The 22,397-nt window shown below is 41.0% G+C and overlaps 1 protein-coding gene across 3 annotated transcripts in view; it reads right to left on the bottom strand.

Annotated features, from left to right (window-relative positions):
- Positions 1 to 2,212: 2,212 nt before the first annotated feature.
- The window catches only part of SH3RF1 (SH3 domain containing ring finger 1), a 177,612-nt gene continuing 157,427 nt past the window's right edge, over positions 2,213 to 22,397 (bottom strand). For 2 of the 3 annotated variants that reach the window (XM_003899352.5, XM_009207843.4), the window contains 2 exons: positions 14,896 to 15,254; positions 2,213 to 4,670 (listed from right to left, as the gene is read on the bottom strand). In XM_003899352.5, coding sequence (XP_003899401.1) covers positions 4,502 to 4,670; positions 14,896 to 15,254 — 528 coding nt within the window. In that variant the 3' untranslated portion in view covers positions 2,213 to 4,501. The remainder of the gene's footprint in view (positions 4,671 to 14,895; positions 15,255 to 22,397) is intronic. The other variant, XR_647518.4, reaches the window with a different exon arrangement.

Raw genomic sequence — 22,397 nt, 5'->3', positions numbered from 1 at the left:
ATTCTTGTGCCTCAGCCTCCCAAGTAGCTGGGACTGCAGGCATGCACCACCACATGTGGCTAATTTTTGTATTTTAGTAGAGATGGGGTTTCACGATGTTGGTTGGCCAGGCTGGTCTCAAAACTCCTGACCTCAGGTGATCTGCCTGCCTTGGTCTCCCAAAGCACTGGGATTATAGGCATGAGCCACCACACCCTGACGAACATGAACTTTTTAACTAAACAGAAAGCCCGGATATCAGTTAGTAAGAAAAAAGAAAATGAAAATATTCAGAGACAATTGGCAATTTCTGTCACAAATGCTTGGTAAATGTTACTTTGGGGTTTTTGTTCTTATTTGTAGAAGTTTTTTTATATGTAAAGGAAATTATCTCTTTGCCTGCTATAGGACTTAACAAATAATTTATTTCATTGTTTATTCTTTTGACTTTGATTATGGTATTGTGTCATGTAACTATTTTTATTTTTGTACAATTTATCAAGGTTTTTTTTTTTTTTTAATTGTCTCTAAATTTTGAATCATATTTAGGAATGCCTTCTCATGCCAAAGTCTATCATGGTTTCTTCTAGTACTTTCACAAGGATTCAGAGCTTGAAAGATTCAACCCCAAGGTCAAAGACCTCTTGGAACCAAATTTCTTATCTAAGGTGTAGGCAATAGAAGTGGCAGCTGGCTCACTGGTTACTGGCTGGGATAATTCCATTATCTTTGTAGACTTATTAGAGTAGTCTGACTCTATAATAGTATTGAATGGAGACTCAAAGATTAATGCCACTTGCAGGTGCCTGCAGCATGCTTACAGAGCCCGGATCATCACAGTACAGTAAGAATTTGCAATGAGTGAGATGCAGGTGGTGTTTCTGAAATGGAAAACTAGCCAAATCAGAAATTTATTAGTAGGAGACACAAAAGGAATCCAAGGGATGTTCATCTGTAAATCTGAGAGAAGGTATTCTAAAACTGTCACTGTTCATACTGGCAGGTGACTACTCACTCTAATAGCTCCTTCCTGCCTCTGGTGACACTAATGGGCAGGGCAAAGTCCCCCAGTATACCCCATTATAACCTGCAGCCACAGGGAGTTAGCGAGGGCTACACCCCTTTGCTTGGACATGATTAATCTCTTATAAATATCTTATTGATTCTGGTAGGCTGCTAATTATTTTTCCTGGAAAAGAAGTAATTTAAATAGGATGCCACATTAAAAATGACATAGTTTAATTGATTCAAACACATTTTAAAAAATTCGACGAATACACATAAAGAGTTGTTAGTCAAACATCTATTAAACTTAGTCAAACATCTATTAAACACATTTTCCAAACCTGAATTCTAATGTTGTTTATAGCTCTGGATTGAAATATTAAGAGAATTGAATGTTCTTCTGGAGGTATGCAAATATGTTATATTATAGGAACAGAAAGTTAAATGCATAGCAGTTGGAAACATCACCTTAATTTGTTCCTTCTAAAACCAATTAGACCCTGAAAAGCATTATATCATATCTCCAAGAGAGTGAGATGAAATATTTGAAACCAGAGATAAAATTAATGCCAGATATTAAAATAGCACTTTTCAAAAACAGTGAGATTATCCCTTTTGCTCCTCATCCTCACCCAGTGGGGTAGATGGGACACTAAAAGGAGGAAACTAAGTAATAATCAACTTGCCCAGGTGGCTACAGAGGTAGTTTTTGGTAAAGCTACAATACAACCTAGAATTCCTGATTTTCAATTCTGATAAGTCATTTGACAGTAGCCAAAAGTTAGTAGGAAAAGTTTTTAACATGACTTACATGGCCCTTTCATTTCACAGGAGATTAAAACCATGATGGGGGATTTTGTCCCCAAGCCATGCTGAGACTTACGGGTTATCATACCATTGGTTATAGGTCTGCTATTCCTTCTATGGCTAAGACAACTTCTAGCACTCACCAGATTATTTTAGTAACTGGAAGAGGAAGAGGGGAACGCAAGCGCCATACATGACCTTGTGCGACTCCACAAACTCTTTTTAAGCTTCTTGGAAAAATAAACAAGGTTTGTTAGTTGCAGAGGTAAAATGTGTCATAATCACCAAATTGATTCCTGTAGACATCTTCCGTTTGAGGTGTATGCAAAAAATTCTTGTAAGGTACAAATTAGGTCAAATGTGTCCTGGGTTTTTTGTTTTTTAAAAAAGCAAAATTTTAAGGATTGACACAGGGACATACAAAGGTTGAACATCAAATTTTAATCTTGAAACCTTTTATCCAGTCCTCAAATTATTAACATGAAAAGGAATGATAAATTGCCATTTTATCATTACCATATCACTGTGTAACAAGCCCTTGTTACAAAATCTCCCTCTACTGTCTCCAAAAAACCAATAGAAAACCCATACATTATATTACCTAATGATCTATTAACAGATGAAATTTTAACCAACTTTATACCAGGAAACTATGAACAGAGGTACTTCAATCACATAGCTTAAAATATGGAGAAAAGACAGGTAAAAAAATTATCTTAACCTGTAGTAGTCTTTTTTCTTTTTAAAATTTTTATAAAATACACTAATTTCCCAAAATAAAGAATATTATGACACATTGGTGTCAACTTACACAGATGAAAGCTGATGCCAGCTTTTTTTCCTAACTAAAGTTCATTTCACCAAACCTTTATATATTACATGAATATCCAAGTAAAGTATTTTTTTAAAAATTCAACACACAGGAACATAATATACAGTGTTTTATTTTTTTAAAAAAAGGTTAATTTAGGAATGATTTCATCTTCAACCACATAATGTATCTTTTTAAGACCATGAAACCTCTTGTCATTGCAAGACTTTTCAGTTCATGTTTCTATTTCCCAGTTTTAATTCTTAAAAGAAAAAAAAAAGATGAAAGGGTTTATTATCTATTTTCCATGAGAAAACTGTGGTAAGGATCTTATTCATTACCAGGCTGTCTCCCCTCCTTTTGTTTTCCGGACTACCCAGATCCATGACTGTGTGGCACCGTAATGAAATCGGTGGGAGAGGCCAATGACATCAAAGAATGGATATAAAAAGACAGGCTCGTCTGGATCCCACCACAGTTGTAAGGTGTGGGCAAATTCACTCCCACCAAGCCTTCCAGAGCTCCACAGTCACAGGAGTAGTTCTCCCGGTTAACTCATCCTTGATGTCTGTCTGCTGGGAGGACATAAAAGACCATTTCCACTAATGACTCGTGTAGTGGCTAATGCATGCCTTAGCCAGAGACGGAACGAGTGCACTGAAGAGACCTTGGTCAGTAGTGGCTTTGGGGTAGAGAAGAGAACACTGTTTATTTTTACACCTCCTGAATTGGTCAATTCTGAGTACAAACTCACCTTAACAGGAAATCGCAATGAAATATACACACCATGCACAGTCTATATTACTGTGGGAATCCAGTAACACATGCAAGACGTGGGGAAAGAATCACAATGGATGAATATGAACTTTTCACAGTGTTTCTTATAGCCTTTGACTTAACACGAGTGCATCACTTACCACCACTATCTCACAAATGTTTTACTTGTGTCCTGGGCATGCAGGTCCGTTGGGATAAATGGGAAATGACACTTCATAGCCATTCTCAGACAGTGACAGTGACATAGCCATTCTCAGACAGTGAGTACAACTTCAATTTCCCCTACTTTCCACCAAACAATTGGGCTGCTTCTGCTATAAAACTAAATATATTTCTGAATACATTTTGTTCGAGTGTTGTGCTGTATTCTTCCTCATTGTTTCAGTCATTTCATTCTAGGAAAATTAAAAACCCACACAATTAAATTGAGGACTAGGTCTTCAGGGTGATTCCTACCAAACTAGAAAGAGAGGGATCACTAACTTCTCTGCTCTCAGGTTTCTGTCTCTCTACCCCAGGCCCTAATCGATACGGATTCATTTGTATATTTGGTTTCCCAAAAAAGAAAACCAAATTAGAGAACTGGGATTTCTATCTTAAAGAAGCAAAACATAACCCCAAAATATAATGGTAGCAGGGAGGAGGAGAGGGGAAAATGCATTCATTCTATGTCAAAACAAATCTCTTGCTCTCAACAGGAGATAATCCAGCTTCTCCTTAGCTATCATTTCATAAATTAATAATTTCTTAAAATCATAATCCAAAGAACGTATCTATTATACGAAAAGTTCAAGTTTAAAAAAGCAAATAAATTAGTTAAGCCTTGTAAACAATTGTCCATTTTAGCTATATATCTTAAAAAAAAAAAAAAGGTTTCTCTGTGTAGTAAATCAGACAGTACAAGGCACACCTTACACATCCGATGCCAGACTAATAAAACCCACACAAACATCTTCTTCACTCTGCTCGCTGGGGTAACTGTGCTGGGGCATCGGAGTGACATACCAGTCCTTTGCCCATCTCCTGACCATCTGGAAGTCCACAAATGTGCTCCTTCTGTTAAACTGCTTTGTGCTATTTTGTTGTGTGAAGTGATCTGAAGCCTCCTCAGTGTCAGTTTCCTCATATGTTTTCCACAAAGCTTCCTGGGAAAAGGCCAGTTTTCCCATTACGTTGTAATGTGCCTTTGAACCAGCCGTCCTCTCGTTTTTTGTGAACAAACACGATATCTCCTTCTTTAAGTTCAAGTTCTGCCTCACTCTGAGGAGGATAGGAAACCACCACCCTGTGCCTAGGAAAGAAAGAGATTTTGGTTAAGGCAAATCAAAGCAGTGATTTTAAAAAATGGTGTACTTACTGTTAGTCTGCACGAACCTCAACATAAACAGGAAATAACATTAATTTGTTCATGATTGTAAAACAACTCAAAATGCTGCTATTTTCTGCTTAGTATAGACTTGGTACTAACGAAGATCGGATTTGGATATGTGTGTCAACCCACTACTGATGGCCCAGTCTGGTTCATCTGAGTGACCTTAACAAGGACAGCCATCCTTGTTCCCTCCCAGTGTTTGTATCTTGGCCATAAAGGAGAGTTTCGTTTCATTTCCTGGGAGGGGTATCATTTCTGTCCCTCCCTCTTCTCCAAGGAAACAGGAGTGAATTTATTTGATTGGTGAGACTGGAAGAAGTAGCTGAGCGGGGGGTTCAGTCCTCTCTGAACCGCCTGCCCACAGGCTGAGGAGGCTCTGCTCCATCTCTCTGTTGTAAGCACACAGAGGTCAGGAAGGTGAGTCTGGAAGTCTGTCTCTGTGTCCCTGTGTCCCTTACACTGGGGTTTGACATGGGCGAGGCAGGAAGGTAATCTGCCCCACACACTCAGATTATCCCTTGGGAAAGCAGTCCCAAGGTCCATATGTGGAGGGGAGGGCTGTGGCCACAAATTCAATCCCACATTACCAGTAATGAGGTTGACATTCTCTTCTCCATTATTCTGACATTTGAGTCTGTTTCTCCTCAGTTCAGAATTTGGAGTTAGTGGGAAAGGTGTCATTATCGCTTAAAAATGGCAGAAGCCTAGTTGGTTTAATATTATCTATGCCCCTGCCTCCACGCTCCTTAGCTTTCCTTAGCAGAATTACAGCTTGTCGGAAGCCAGAGGGAGGTGATGTGTTTTACATTCCATATCCTTTTATCCTTCTCTATTTTTCCAGCATTATTTGTATTATTTCTCTCCTACTCCTCTTCTCAACAAAAGGGGGAAAAGAATGGTGGTGTATGGTAGCCAACCTCCAAGATGGCCCTAGTGATCTTTGCTTCCTGGTATTCACACTCTTGTGTAGTCTCCTCCTATGATGCACAGGGATAACCTGTGTGACCAATGAAATGTTATGGAAATGACAGTGGGTGATTTCTGAGGCTAGAGCATAAAAAGCATTGTGGCTTCCACTTTGCTTTCTCTTGGATCAGTCACTCAGGAAAGCTGGCTGCCATGTTGTGAGGACACTCAGCATCTCTATGGAGAGGAACCACATGGTAGGGCACTGAGGCCTCTTTCCAAAAGTCTAAACTAACCAGAAAAAGTGATGTGAATAAGCCACCTTAGAAGTGGATCCTCCAGCCCCAGTCAGCATCAGCTCAGGCTGATGTCTTGACTACAATCTCAAGAAATACTCTAAGCCAGAACCAGCCAGATAAGCTGTTCCATAATTACGTGACCCACAGAAACTGTGAAATAATACATGCTTATTATTGTTTTAAGCCACTGAGTTTTGGGGGTAACTGGTTACATGGCAACAGATAACTAATAAATGCATCTTTCATTGTTTGATGCTAAGTAATGAGTAGTCAGTCATAAAGTTGATTTTGGGTTTCTACTTTCATTTGGTTCTCAAAGTCAGAAAATGAGTTTATAACCTCATGAGACCCACTGCTGACTGAAAGTGAAGAATGTTATGGCTTCAAAATGATAGGCAGAACAAATTCTACACAACTGTCCCCAAACTTCTGAAACCCATTACAGCCTGCTCCTTTCACCAATTCCCATTCCATAAAAACCAAAATCCATTTAAGAAAGACCACAGCAAGACTACCAGACTATAACTAAAAAAACACATCTCTGCAAAGGGTAAGTGGCTGCTTGAACAACCTGAGCTCCTTTGGCACAGGGACCAAATTACTATCCAAGATATGAAGCAAAAGCACAGTACGGAAGTTGGCTTATATCTGAGAAAGGTTCAGCTCATTCAAACATGAATATTCATAGACCACAAGGCTGGGGTTTGATCAAGCATGGAATGAGGAAGGAAGCATGGCCCTGTGGGAGAAACACTGGCCTAAGGATTGACACAGCCTTTAAGGTCAGTTAGAGCAGCTTAACTTTGGGCCAGTTATCTCAGCTCTCAGTCTGTTTCCTCATCTGTAGAATAGGACTGTAATGAGTTAAACAAGTATGATGCTCTTCGTACGGTGTCTGACCAAGAGTTCTACCCTAAAATATTCGCTCCCATGATGATCATATGGCTTAGACAAGAGTAGGCAGAGGCCTGGCCCCTCAAGGAGGTGAAGGATGGGCCAGTCAGTGGCTGGACATCTCTAACAAGGAAACGAACTCAGGCCACAACCTAAAGCACTTCCTGAAAATGAAATCTGACAAACTTTAGATTGACACAGTTAGGGTTTTCGAATCCCTTCTTTGATATCTTTATTTTATTTTGAGACAGCCTTGCTTTGTTGCCCAGGCTGGTGTGCAGTGATGCAATCACAGCTCACTATAGCCTTGACCTCCCAGGCTTAACTGATCTTCCTACGTCAGCCTTCCAGCTGGGACTACAGGTGTGTGCCACCAAACCTGGCTAATCTTTTTACTTTTCATAGAGATGGCATCTCACTATATGGCCCAGGCTAGTCTTGAACTCCTGGGCTCAATCAATCTTCCAGCCTCAGCCCCATAAATTGCTGGGATTACAGACATCAGCAGCTACACCTGGCCCTCTGACACCTTTATAAGCAAGACAAATAATTGCATCACGAATTTATCTGAAAGAAGGATCCAGATGACATTTCTCAAGTCTAATGTCAACATGCTAAAAATCCATGGAAAAAGCAATGATGTAGATGCCATGTAGCGTAAGTTAAAAATTTAAGGCAAAGTTTTATAATTCTGGGAAAAAATGCGCAAGTGCCTCAAAACATACTCAGAGTAGATTTCTCATGAGATATATTCCCTACTTGTTCTCTGTGAGCTGCCTTAAAGGTGAAATGGAATAAAAATGGTTATTGAAAAACTTGAAGTGAATTAGATTAATATATGCATTTTATAAAATGCACTAAACCAATTTTGTAAAAAAAAAATTTTGAACTAGAACTGCTGCTGGGCTAAGAACATACTCTTCCTGCCAAGTTCCCAGCGGGAGCAAATTTTCATTGCTAAGTTTTATAAACCTCAGTGGGGGCGGGTGGAATGAGAAACTATGTGCATAATGGAAACTGTGACACAGTCTTGATCGTATGAAGACTACCAGGTGCAGGAGTAATAGACTCTACTTAGAAATCTTCCAGCTCAGGTCCTGATCTTGAGCCTTGTGAGGTGGTGTGCAGTTTTCTAATACAGATTTGTAAGGCCAAATACTGGGCATAACTGGCCAACTATTTCAGGCATTGAAAGGCTTTGCCAAGTAGAACATTTACAGACCAACCAACAGATGTGACGCACAGCTGCAGAGGCCCTTTACATCTGCTGCTCCACCTTCTGCCTCACTCGGATTATGCTTTTCTCTATATGAACAGGGGTTTGGGGAAGTTCTGAACCTCAGGAGTCAATTAATACTCTCCTATGACCTATATGGGACCTGCTGATCTACCTTCAAAATCTGCACCCCATCCACTCATCTTCATTGTCACTGTCACTATCCTGGTTGATGACCTCATTACCTTCCACCTGGTCAAATATCTTTTTTTAAAAAAAATTTTTATTTATTTTTAAGATGGAGTTTTGCTCTTGTTGTCCAGGCTGGAGTGCAATGGCATGATCTCGGCTCACTGCAACCTCTGCCTCCTGGGTTCAAGCGATTTTCCTGCCTCAGCCTCCTGAGTAGCTGGAATTACAGGCGTGTGCCACCACGCCCGACTAATTTTTGTATTTTTAATAGAGGCAAGGTTTCAACATATTGGCCAGGCTGGTCTCTAACTCCTGACCTGGTGATCCACCTGCTTGGCCTCCCAAAATGCTGGGATTACAGGTGTAAGCCACTGTGCCCAGCATCCACCTGGTCAAATATCTACCTGTCTTTCTTGCTTCAAAGTCTCTTCCTGTCCCCAACCCAGTCTATGCAGCGCTCACATACTAATATTCTTAAGTGGCAACTCTATTTGCAGCTACCCACTGCCAAAAAATCATTAACAGCTTTACAACGCCTGTGAGCAAGGTTAATCCTCAGCCTGGTATGCGAAGCCCTTGGTGATCAGGCCTTAATCTCTTTTTACACAGCTGTAGCTACTATTATCACCACCAAAGTCCCAAACACTCCCCTAAGCCTGAACATGTCCCCTATACAGGGCCTTTACTTCCCCCACGCCATACCTTGGCTCATGCAGTTCCTTCCAGTGGGAATTTCCTTTGACATTATCTCTCCCATCCATACTCTATCATTCTCTCAAAGCCTGGCTCCAGTTCTCCCCTGTGAAATCTCCAGCCCCATGGCTGGAGGCAATTTCATGCCTGACTAAATCCCAGAGGCCTCCATGTATATGTCTTACGGCACTTAGCACAGTCTACATTGTATTATTACCATCTGTGTCCCTGTCTCGTTTATTCTACCAAACCATAAGCTGCTTGAAGGGTGAGATGATGCTAAATTCACTTTATATGCCTCCTAGTACTTAGCATAGTACGTTTAATTCTTAATAAGCATGTCAAGTGGCAAACAGAAAAGGCCTAATAGTATAGAAAAACTATTTCTTAAAATATACAAAGCTCCTTAAAAAGGAATGAAATTCTGACACGTGCTACAACAGGGATGAACCTTGCAAACGTTATGCTAAGTGAAATAAGCTGCATTCACACAGAAGGACGACTATCTTATGATTCCACTTTTGAGGTGCCCAGAAGTCACTTATGAGGACAGCAAGTAGAAGGGTGGTTGCAGGGCCTGGAGGAGGGGGAATGAAGATTTAGTGCTTAATGAGTACAGATTCAGTTGAGGATGAGAAAAAGTTCTAGAAATGGATAGCAGTGAATGGTTGTATGACATGAATGTACTTAATGCCACTGAATTGTACACTTGAAAAACAAGTAAATTTTCATGTATACTTTACAATTAAATAAATAAGATATATGAATGAACAAAATTTTTTGTTTAAAAAAAAGGAAAAAAAAAAGAAAAGAAAAAAAGGAAAAATGTATAAAGCTGACTGGTACCTTGGTTGGAAAGCACCCTGTTCCCTTTGAACAAAGCACTGTGGAGGCATTACGGGGTGACCAGAGTGGCTCACAGACTGGTCCTGAATGACCTCTGCCTCTTGGTGCCTGTGTGACCTTAACTTTTGGTGATAACTGCCAAGGTAGAATTCAAGAAACAGAGTCTTGCAATATAAAGAAACTCCACACACTTCCAGTGCTATGGTATTTTAGCTTCCATCTGAATGGGCATTTGCAGTCTTTTATTAGTACACATTTCCTGCTTCCTTTATTTTTCTGGCCTCTCTGGTGTTCTCTGTAGTTCATACATTTTCATTTCTAATCGCCCCTGGTATAGCCCAAATTGGCTTCCATGTTGCTCTGGGAGGCACTCAGTCCATCACTCTGACCTGGGTGAGTAACCACTTACTGCTTTCTGCCAGTTGCCACAGCAATCTAATATTCAATTAAGTATTTCACTGGCAAAACCATACTAGTTCCCTTTGTAGCTTGCTCCAAGACCAAGTAAATTACGTCCATTGCTTCACCCAGTGGGTTCATTGTCAGTGATTCAAAGAAATTAATCATGCTGGTTAAGCCCAGCTGCCTTTCTGTAAATCTATCTCTATCCAATTTGTATGTTTCCAAGTGTTCTAGCTTAATCCCTGATCAAAGATCATACATAGGTTTTTTTTTTTTTTTTTTTTTTTTTTCCAATTTAGGAGATAAGCTTATAGGTATGTGGTTCTCAGTTTAATTCCTAAACTTAAAAATACACACAGATAAAGGTGACTTGCTGTGTCTCCCTGAACTCTTTATATATATTTATTATTTTTCTTTGGAAGAAAAGTAAACCTGTCACATACTTTCTTTTATTTGCCATCCCTTCTGAAATATTTTCTTTCCACCTTCTCTTTGCAATTTCCTAATTATTTTTTCTCAATCCTTCTGAAATAGAGCCTAAAATATTTGTTCTATTATTTCTGCTGTCATCAATTATACATTTTCTGCCTCCAGGATATAGCGCTATTTCTTGCTTGTTTTCTTCAGTCTCTCTAACAAACACAGAAGAATCCTTTTGTTCCTCAGAGAATTCTTTCTGCTGACACCAAGACCTGTCAACACACTTCAAGGTTCATCCTTTCTTATTATGAGATTGCTTAAGTCTTTATTTCACGTGGTTGCCTCTTTCCATTGACAGCACCGGCTGCCCCAGTCACATTCTTTTTTTTTTGAGATGGAGTCTCGCTCTGTCACCCAGGCTGGATGGAGTGCAGTGGTGCGATTGTGGCTCACTGCAACCTCTGCCTCCTGGGTTCAAGCATTTCTCTGCCTCAGCCTCCTGAGTAGCTGGGATTACAGGTGACTGCCACCACACCTGGCTATTTTTTTTTGCATTTTTAGTAGAGAAAGGGTTTCACCATCTTGGCCAGGCTGGTCTTTAACTTCTGACCTCGTGATCCACCCACCTCGGCCTCCCAAAGTGCTGGGATTATAGGCGTGAGCCACCATGCCTGGCACGTTCTTTTACTTTAGATGTATGAGATCGGGTCATGGTCTGAGAGGAAATTTTATGCTTGTTCTCACTATAATCTGTAGATGAATTCTATCTCATAGTGTCGCAATAATATAAATTGAAAAATACTTCTATGAAATTCTATCAGTCGGTAGAATTTCTACCAAAAGAACCCTGGCCTCCTTCTGCATTTCGCCAGGGCAAGAGTTGTTGATGCTTGTATTGTAAATCAAGGATTATTCCTAGATCCTGAAATGTTTTCTTGATCATACTGATATAAAAGTTAATCTTTCCTTCATTTTCACCACTGAGCACTTTTTATTGTGTTGAAATAAATAACTTAAAATAAAAATGAAATTTATTGTGTTAAAATATGAAAACAAGTAATCCCTAAATTCTATACTTGGTGGCTTTTAATTAATCAAAAAATTTCATTCACAGTGAATAATATAACATTTTCCTATACGTTTCCACACATTTTTCCTGCTATTTTTACTGTGAGACAGATCTAAGAATCCAAGGTAAATAACTACTATTACCACCACTGTATGAAAGCAAGGGCTATGGAAAGTTGGTCAGGTTAGCTATTATATTTAATATTGCATCGAACATACGGATTATAAAAATATAAACTTGGGTAGAAATCTTCTCCAAAGACCCCTTTCCCACTTGTAAAAATTCAAATGGTTATACAAAAAAACCTGTCAAAGAATTTCAGCATGCCCGGGCCCATCTGTCCTGTCATTAAATTCTCTCTGTTTCCTATCTGATGTACATCCCCACCCCCTGAAACGCCATCACCTGTGTGCACTAGCAATTCCTTCTTTTCAGATGAACTGAACAGCAGGAGCCTGCTGTTAGAAGGGAGCTCCTCTAAGAGGAAAGGACCGGAATGCAGAAGCCACAGAGACTGAGGACATCTGGCAACTGAAAAGGAACGCATTAGGGGGAGGGAGGCTGCAGTGCCCATGCTAGCGCCTAGGGAGAGTCTGGGCAAAGTGAACCATCACTCAAAAGAGTCACACAAATACCACAAATGAGAGGGAACACAGGAGAGACGCCCTCAAGGCTTGAAGGAAAAACTGCAGATCAGTGCCTGGAGGGAGGGAGGGAGGCTTTGTGACCAAGAGAAAGCAAACAAGTAACTGGACCAACTCCAGGGACAGAAGGTGCTATCCCTGGAAAGCAGACCAATACAGCAGGAAAAAGGCTAACTCTCAGAACAAAAGATTCCGTGAATTCTGGACAAAATTTCAAAGCTTTACCAAGAGCACAACAGATGAGAGGAAAGATAAAATGATTTCATTTGTAGGAAGAGAACACTGTTTTAGGGTAATGGCTCATTTTAAAACTGGTTTTATGTGGATTAGAACTATAGAAAATTATTGTACAGCACTATAAAAATAAATATCATAAATTGTGGCTGGGCTTGGTGGCTCACGCCTGTAATCCCAGCACTTTGAGAGGCCAAGGCAGGTGGATTGCCTGAGCTCAGGAGTTCGAGACTAGCCTGGCCAACATGGCAAAACCCCGTCTCTACTAAAAACACAAAAAATTAGCCAGGCATGGTGTGCGCCTGCAATCACAGCTACTCGGGAGGCAGAGGCAGGAGAATCACTTGAACCTGGGAAGTGGAGGTTGCAGTGAGCCGAGATTGCACCACTACACTCCAGCCTGGGCAATAGAGTGAGACTCTCCTTGCAAAAAAAAAAAAAAAAAAAAAAAAAATCATAAATTGTAAGTTTTGTACTTAATCTACATAGGTTTGAAATTTACTCTTTTCCATTTTTCCTAGTTTATTTTTAAGTAAAAAAGTGTGCCAAAAATATGAATGCAGGCCTCAGGTTTTGGTGGATACAAATATACCTATGGCTTCATCTGAAATACAGAGGTAAGGTGAATTTAAGGCATTGAAAAACATAACACTTTATAGTAAGATTTCAAGTCAGCAACACAGAAAATGCTACCATAAAGGCAATACCTCCACAAAGCAGATAATACTTAAGACAAATACTATATATTTATATGTGATATAAAAAGAGTCCACTATTTTGAATATACTTCATGATGCTTTCCAATGTAATGAATAGTGCTTCATTGTTGAGTTTAAATAATCCTAGTAGCTATCATTAAATATATATTTTCTTTCCTAACACACTCCTAGAACCCCAGTGGGGTATCAAACAGAACTGCTCCCTTTTGTATAATTATTCAAGGCTGGCATCACTGAAACAGGGCTTATTACTCTGAGTGTAACTGAATCAAGTCACTTGGTCAGGAGGAGAGTCACAACTGAGACTGAGAACTTAGCCATCCTCTTCTGGCTCAGGAAGAAGAAGAGAGTTCTTCACTAGGCATGGTGCCTCATGCCTGTAATCCCAGCACTTTGGGAGGCCAGGGCAGGAGAATGGCTTGAGTCCAGGAGTCCAAGACTAGCCTGGGCAACATGGGAGACCCCGTCTTTACAAAAAAATACAAAACAAAAAATTGCTGGGAATGGTGGCACAGGCTTGCGGTCCCAGCCACTCAGGAAGCTGAGGTGGGAGGATCACTTGAGCCCAGGATGTTGAGGCCACAGTGAGCTGTGATTGCACCACTGCACTGAAGCCTGTGCAACAGAGCAAGACCCTGTCTCAAAAAAAGAAGAGAGTTCTCTTAGCTGACAGAATTCTCTAATTCAAGATTGTTCAACCCGTAGGCATGCAGTGCAACACAAATTCATAAACTTTCTTAAAATATTGTGAAAGTTTTTTGGCGATTTTTTTTTTTTAGCTCATCAGCTATCATTAATGTTAGTGTGTATATATATATGTAAACTATTTTTAACAGTATCTATAAATATATGTGTATATATATATTTATTTATTTTTTTTTTTTGCGATGGAGTCCTGCTCTGTCACCCAGGCTGGAGTGCAGTGGCACGATCTCCATTCACTGCAACCTCTGCCTCCCGGGTTCAAGTGATTCTCCTGCCTCAGCCTCTCAAGTAGCTGGGATTATAGGGACCTGCCACCACACCTGACTATTTTTTTGTATCTTAGTAGAGGCAGGGTTTTACCATGTTGCTGGGATTACAGGCGTGAGCCACCATGCCCGGTCATATGAGTATATTTTATATGTGGCCCAAGACAATTCTTCCTTCAGTGTGGCCCACGGAGGCCAAAAGATTGGACACACCTGCTCTAGTTGCTTCACAACTAGCAGGAAACAATGTAAACTTTTAATAAAAAAGGCAAAGGATTAAAAAAAAAAAAAGAGCAATTGCTGGCAATGGAATAGAAACAAGAAAGAAGTAAATCCATGAACAAGTTCCCAGTGATTGACAGTTTTTACCTGGACACAATTTTGGCATGGTAGAGTAGAGAAAATAAAGGAAAAGGAAGGCTGGGGACCAACCCATTAAGAAACACGGAAGGAAAAAGGAAAAAGGAAAACAGAGTATGTTGTGTCAAGTGGGAAAAAAAAATTCAGTGCTTATTTTCATAAGCTGAGTTTCAAAAGTTAGGAAGATACGGCAAAACATCTTAAATATCACAATAAACGTTCCAGCCTAAAGCCTGTTGTTCATTTTTTAGTTTTTTCCTGGAACAAAGTTGAACTCACCTTTCACAAACAACAGGTCTAGACTCATTCAAGACAGGACCCAGGGAGGAACAGGCCTGGCGAGGAGGTGGAGCGATGGGGACGGCGGAATCCAGGGAACTTGCCTTCCTGTGAAAAGCATCCTGGGCCAGGGCTGCTCCTGCCGCTGCAGTCGTGACTGGTCCATCCCCGTCCACAGGGCAGGAGCCTGCCCTGCCGTGGCCACCTCCTGGTGGCAGTTCGGGCCCCACTGCTCCCTGGAGAGGAAGCTCTGCACTGCCCAGCTCCACTTCTAGGGTTGGCGATGCTGGAGGAGACATGCGGGGCTTCCGTTTAGTGGAGGCGCCAGAAAGCAACTTCAACAAACCCTTTTTTTCTTTCTGGAAAAAAAAAATGAGCCTTAGTTGGAGAATGACAGTACTATTGCTGGTGTAATCAAAATGGCCCTATAGTTCATTATTACTTTTTAATTTTTAATTTTAATTTTTGTGGGTACATAGTAGGTGTATGGGGCCTTATGGTTTCAATGTTTGGTTTGATCTTTTTACATTATTTCTGTTGATAATTGGTTATTCATAATCTGGCCACCAATCTGTGTGTGGTGCTAACCTGACCTTTTACTTCTCCTCCTTCTCCCTTTCTGCTATATATATATTTTTTGTTTGGTTTTGGACATTCTGTTGAAGTAGGACAAACTGATAAAAAAGATGTAAGACAATAAAACTCACCAATTCACATCCCAGGTTTGGTAAAAGCATTAGTAGATATTTTAGGATAAAATGGAAATTTCAGATTATGGATTTAATTTCCTGAACTTCTGCCTATCCTATCTCTAATTGCTGTAAGACAGCTGACTGCATGCAGAATTAAATGTAAACATGACAGCACTTTATTCCACAGGCATGGACATGAGCCTTATCGCTTACAGGCAGTGATCAGAGGTAAGAGTTAAACCACTTCTCACATGTCGCCACCTCGATTAAATGTAACAAGCCAATAAAACAGAAGTCAAACCACATCTCCCTTGCAAGTACCTCCTTGATTAGACATCCATTTTAAGGAAAGCTTCAGTATACTTAGAAACAAGTTGATTTCTCCTTTCACAAGCAAATATATAAATAAGTGTGTTTTTTGTTTGTTTGTTTGTTTGTTTTTTCAACCATCACAATTCCACGAACCCATCTCTTGAATTTTTGTCTCTTTTGATACTTTCTATCTTTGGTCTGCTAGGAAAATCAGATGTCAAGAGAGTGCTCCTTCATTCTGAAACCTTAAGCATGAATGTTCTTTCTGATGGCCAAGCTTAACATGATCCTTTTAAATTGTTTTACTAAGATGTCAACTGTATCATTAAGTCCTCTGAATGGAAGCACTGCTTGAACATGAAACACTTCATAGATAACTATTTCTTTAGAAAACCCTGTAGGCAAATTGGAATTATTAAGGCCCACTAACAGGGAAATAGAAATTATAAGGGACCTGCTGAGGACTTTTTCTTGGGAATAATAGCTTAGACTCAGTAAAAACTCCTTGGGAAAATGAATCTAAATCCCTAACAACATTGTTCCATTACAGACAGTATGGCAGAAAAAAGGAGACAAAAGCAATAATTTATCAGACTATGAGGAAGAATCCCAGGAACAGTGCACCATAGTCCCCAGTTACCTAATGCTGCTCAAGGACATGTGAGCCCGTGGGCTAGAAACGGGAAAACAGGGTGGGAGTGGGTGCTAAAGTCATTTCTGTACTTGCTTGACCTGGGCTACAGATGAGCAGAGCCAGCTGATCCCCACCACCCAGCAACTCTCCCGGATAGAGGATGATCCTTTTGCATTTCTCTTTATAGCCTGTCCTCAGCTGATCTTATGCGTTTTCGCTTCACTCATTCAATGCCACATTTTCTGTGGGGCTACTACGTGCATTCTAATGAATGTCCTCACAAACTTGGACTGCCTGCATAAGTGCAGTGACAGTGCTGTATATACCTCTGTATCTCACCCAGTGTTGAGTGCAGGGCCCTACACCCACTAAAGCTTAGAGGCTGAGAAAATACTGGAAGAGGATGAGACCAGTGAAAGGGAGGAAAAATATAGCTAGCGCCAGGCCTAAGGAAATAAAGGATATGTTGGATTCCCCAGATCCAGAGGCAATAAAGCCCTTCAATGAGCCTTTCAATAAAGCCTATGGTCAATGAAGTGGTCTGACTAAGCACCTGTCAATGCTGCTCCGTATTTGTTGTAGAGAGCCTGAGGTCTGGAAGTCCAAGGTATGACGTGCAAAAGAATAACGTCCAGTAGCTTCCACTTCTAAGGTAGCAGTCAGCTGCAACTTCCAGCTATTCTTGCCATGATGTAAGAAAGCACACGCTAGTCCACGGACCCACAAAGGTCCAGTGAGAACATCAAGTCCATTGATAAATTACAACCTCAGCAAGCCATAGCTAAAGCCATTTCTTAAAAGCTCAGTTCTGAGCACTCAGTAAAATATCAGATAACTCAATGGCACTCAGGGAACAGCCTCTGAAGTGATTAAGAAGAAAGATGACTTAATTCATCTAAAATGATTAAACACATTAAATACAGCTTGCTTTAATGACTTCTAAGGGATGTCTTATCATCATCAACTGATGCTGACTACCCACAGGGCAGAAGGCAGAGGATTAGGAATCATGGCAGGGCACAAGGGGTAAGGGGTGGGGGTGGTAATACAGAAAAGATGCTGTCCTAGTTCCAAGGAACCATGCTTTCAATGGCATATTCTGATTTTTTCTGTTAGCAGAATAATGTTCCACTTGAGAGAGATCATTTTGCAAACTCAGACACTTAGCATCTATGAGCACCATTATTTTTTCAAACACCGACAGCAGAAATGAAAACTAAATGAATTAATAAAGACTACATTCAGGCTGGGCATAGTGGCTCACACCTGTAATTCTAGCACTTTGGGAGGCTGAAGCAGGAGGATCACTTGAGCCCAGGAGTTCAAGATCAGCCTGGGCAATGTAGGGAAACCCTGCCTCTACAAAAATACAAAGAAAAAAGCCAGGTGTGGTGGTGCATGCCTGTGGTTCCACCTACTCAGGAGCCTGGGGTGGGAGGGAGGGTTGCTCGAGCCTGGAGGTGGAAGTTGCAGTGAGCTATGACATGCCACTGCACTCCAGCCTGGGTGATAGAGGGATACCCTGTAGCAAAAGAAACAAAAAAAAAAATACAAAAAAAAAAAAACACCTGGGAGGAGGAAGAAAAAATCATTTGAACAAAGAAAATCATCACTAGAGGCTGGGCACAGTGGCTTACACCTGTAATCCCAGCATTTTGGGAGGCCCAGGCAGGAGTATTGCTTGAGCCCAGGAGTTTGAGAGCCACCTGGGCAACACAGCAAGAACCCATCTCTACCAAAATAAAATGACCTAGGTATGGTGGCTCATGCCTTTAGTCCCAGCTGGGAGGGTCGCTTAAGACCGGGAGCTCGGGCTGCAGTGAGGTATGATTGCGCCACTGCACTCCAGCCTGGGTGACAGAATGAGACCTCGTTTAAAAAATTAATAATAAAGGAAGAAAGAAAAAAAATGATCAGTAGAGACTTCAAGAAAACTGTTCAGAAAATAAAATGAATATTTAAAAACCAGATAGGACCTCTGCATAAGAAAATCAAGAATAATAAGCCAGGTGCAGTGGTGTGAACCTGTAGTCCCAGTGTGGCCCACCTGTAGGAAAGGTGGCTTTTAGGAATGGATCTAGGATATGGCAGAGGGCATGTTGACCAACACTCACTCCTGCTGACTCATATGGAATCAATGTCAATGTCAGGTGAGACTTACAAAGCACCGCTGGAGATTTTGAAGTCATGGGTAGAAAATGGAAGCACTTGGGGTAGACATTGGCATCAGAGGTGGTTCCTCCTCTTTTTCTAAAGTAAGGTTAGAACTTAGAGAACTTAAGAACAATTACACAACTGTACTAATCAAAAATATTTTTTTCAGGCCAGGCGCAGTGGCTCATGCCTGTAATCCCAACACTTTGGGAGGCCAAGGCAGGGGGATCACTTGAGGCCAGGAGTTCAAGACCACCAACATGGTGAAGCCCTGTCTCTACTAAAAACACGAAAGTTAGCTGCGAGTGGAGGTGCATGCCTGTTGTCCCACCTACTTGGGAGGCTGAGGTGGTAAAATTACTTGAACCCAGGAGGCAGAGGTTGCAGTGAGTCGAGATCAGACCACGGCACTCCAGCCTGAGAGATCTAGTTCTGTCACCCAGGCTGGAGGGCAGTGGCATTAACGTAGCTCACTGCAGCCTTGACCTCCAGGGCTAAAGCCATCCTCCTACCTCAGCCTCCTAAGTAGCTAGGACTACAGGCACATACCACCATGCCCAGCTAATTAAAAATAATTTTTTTTTTTTTGGTAGAGATAGAGTTTTGCTAAATTGCTGAGGGTGATCTTGTACTTCCGACCTCAAGTGATCCGCCCACCTTGGTCTCCCAAACTTTTGGGATTATAGGTGTGAGCCACTGTGCCCAGCCTTAATCTTTTTATAACAACAAAACCCAATAAAACATATATACATATACATAAGTATCTCTTAAAGATTTGGAAACGCATTTTCCTGGAGATTAGTTGATCAAATAATGAAGGCTTTGAACTGAATATGAAGTTAGAAATATGTCCAGATAAAGTTGTTATACGGATGACTGTGGAAAATATTAGGGATCTCATAGAAGGAAGAATAACAATGGTAGAAAAGGTCTAGGATTTCAAACAAGAGAGAACTGAGATGAAACAGAGTTTCAGATGCCTGTTTATCAAACCACAGAGTACAGACACCAAAGTTAGCTAGAGATTTTAACACAAGGACAAAAACGCAGTGTCTAGAGATCCCTGAGACTTTGCGCAACAGGACTTCCAAATAAAATACTATTCGAAAGAGTAGCCGGTTAGAAGAGAAGCTGCGACAGTCCCATCTGTACATTATAAAATTATATTTCTCTGTGAAACAGCAGCAGTAGCCCACTGCAGAGCAGCTGGGTACAGAGAACAGGAGGGGCAGTAGGCACACTATCATGTGGGGGATGCACTATGCATTGCTGATAGGTTTAAGTAAATGGATGACGATGCTCACAGTATGATGAGGAAAGATAGAAATAATGACGACGTTATCAAATACCTAGATATCTGCTGTAAGTCTCAACTAAAACTAGGATCTCTAACACAGTTTTTCCTTGCTGACAGTTTAATCTCACAGAAAGTTGAGCAAACTGCAACTTTGGATATAATTCTGATCAACTAGAGGGAGGGCAGAAACCAGAGAGGGGTGGAGATGTTCTGCTGATGAAGCAGAAGTATCGAGAACTTGGAATAAAGCATGGAAAAAGAGGCTGGTGATAGTCAGGTTTGAACTTTATAGTTTAAAAGAATTGATTTTTAAACGTTCAAAGAAAATATATGCATGACCCGAAACTCAAAAGGGAAGATGCTTCAAGAGGAATAGGAAGGCTCTCAAAAATGAAATTCTAACCATACAATTGCAAATCATCCCTGCAGATGAAAACATAGAGGCATTTAAAGGTACTGATGTGATCTCCCAGGGAGCAGCCTAATGGCTCAAATTTTTAAAGGGCACGTACAAAAAGATCAAGAGAAGAGCCCATAACAAAGAACATAACGTGGCCCATGGCAATTCAAGAAGGCTTAAAGATCAGAATGAGCTTAAACTTGCAAAAATGCTAAAGACAAAAAAAATTTTTTAAGAGCTCTTTTAAAGTTATGTTTGAAACAAGAAGAACAAGAAAGACACAGACCTGCTGTGGAGGATGGTGGTTCTTGGATGGCAAGAAGAAAGGGAAGGATAATCTTTAGACTGGAAGGGAAGAACAAACTTTGACGAGAGGGAAATGAGTGAAGAGTTGGGATTTAGAGATCAAATGACTACTCTTAACAGGCTGAATTCACTCCAGTGTACAGAGAAAAATAGCAGCAGAAATGCAACCAATAACCTTTGATAGTCTGGTGAATCTGGAATGAGGGTCAACTGAACAGGCAAGAAAGGGCACGTGCAAGTCCCAATTTTGTTTTTTTTTCCCGAGACCGAGTCTCACTCTGTTGCCCAGGCTGGAGTGCAGTGGTGTGATCTTGGCTCACTGCAACCTCTGACTCCCTGGTTCAAGCGATTCTCCAGCCTCAGCCTCCTGAGTAGCTGGGATTACAGGCATGTGCCACCAGGCCCAGCTAATTTTTGTATTTTTAGTAGAGACAGGGTTTCACTGTGTTGGCCAGCCTGGTCTCAAACTCCTGACCTTGGCTTCCCAAAGGGCTGGGATTACAGGTGTGAGCCACCACGCCCGGCCCCAATTTTCAAACACATGACAACAAAGCACTTTGCAGACCATCTGGGAAATTCTAAAAGAGTATTAAACAAAAGATTTATGAACATTTAGAAAGGGAAATAAAACTCTTCCAGGAGATACCCGCTAACAATAAGTCACTGCAGAAATGATGGGGCAATGGGGAGAACTCTGTGCATGGGAGGATGATGTAAAAGGCAGGTGAATCTCAATGTGGCATCTGCTGACTTCTCCCAGGACATCCTTGTAGATATGATGGAGAAATGTATATAAAGACACTCTAGTCATGAAGATTCATGATTAAGTGACAAGAATCATGGAATTCCTAAATTTATATCAACCAGAAGTCTCTTTAGTGGATTTGGAACATTAAATGAGGTAGGAGAGTTCATAAGGGAAAACTTGAAATCTGTGATATGAGGACTAGGTAAATAAAACTTCAAGAGTATAGCATTAGAGAAAAGACACAAGGGGACAAACCTGCAAATACCTCAGGGCACCGTGTAGAAAGGAGATCTGCATTTTCTATGTGGGCCCTCAAAATAAAGAACAATGGTTGGAAGGTTGAGTTGAGTTACAGCTGACTGAAGATGGCACAGGGCAGTCTTGGGCTAGGGCACTGCTTGGTCAATAGGGCACGCACCCAGGCAGCAGCCATGACCGTTTGTCAGGGAAGGGTGCTCCACAGGATGACCAGTAAGGACCTGTACTAGATGGTGCTGTAACAGGTTAACTCAAACTTTGTGGTAAAAATCCGGTCCTAAAATCAAGGTGTTGGCAGGGCTGGTTCCTTTTGGAAGCTGCTGGGGAAGAATCTGTTCCCTTGTTTTTTCCAGATTCTAGAGGCTTCCTGTATTCCTTGGCCTGTGGCCTCATTTTCCTATCATTCCTACCTCTGCTTCACCATTACATCTCCTTCTCTGGCCCCGAGCTTCCTGCCTCCCTTTTAAGAACATCCTTGTGTTTACATTGGGCCTACCTGGATAATTCAGGATAACCCCCTCGTCAAAGGGCTCTTAATTTAATAACACCTGCAAGGTCCTTGTGGCCATGTAATGAAACATCTTTAAAGGTTCCAGGGATCAGGAGGTGGATATCCTTGGGGAGTCACTATTCTGTCTATCACAAGGACCTTTAAAGCCTCAGAGGTTAAGTGAATTCTACATTGGAAGGGCCCAGCTGAA

Source organism: Papio anubis, chromosome 3, assembly GCF_008728515.1.
Source record: "Papio anubis isolate 15944 chromosome 3, Panubis1.0, whole genome shotgun sequence".
In the NCBI taxonomy this organism is placed as follows: domain Eukaryota; kingdom Metazoa; phylum Chordata; class Mammalia; order Primates; family Cercopithecidae; genus Papio; species Papio anubis.
Note: the sequence above shows the minus strand (reverse complement) of the source record. Positions and strands in the feature narration are given on the sequence as shown.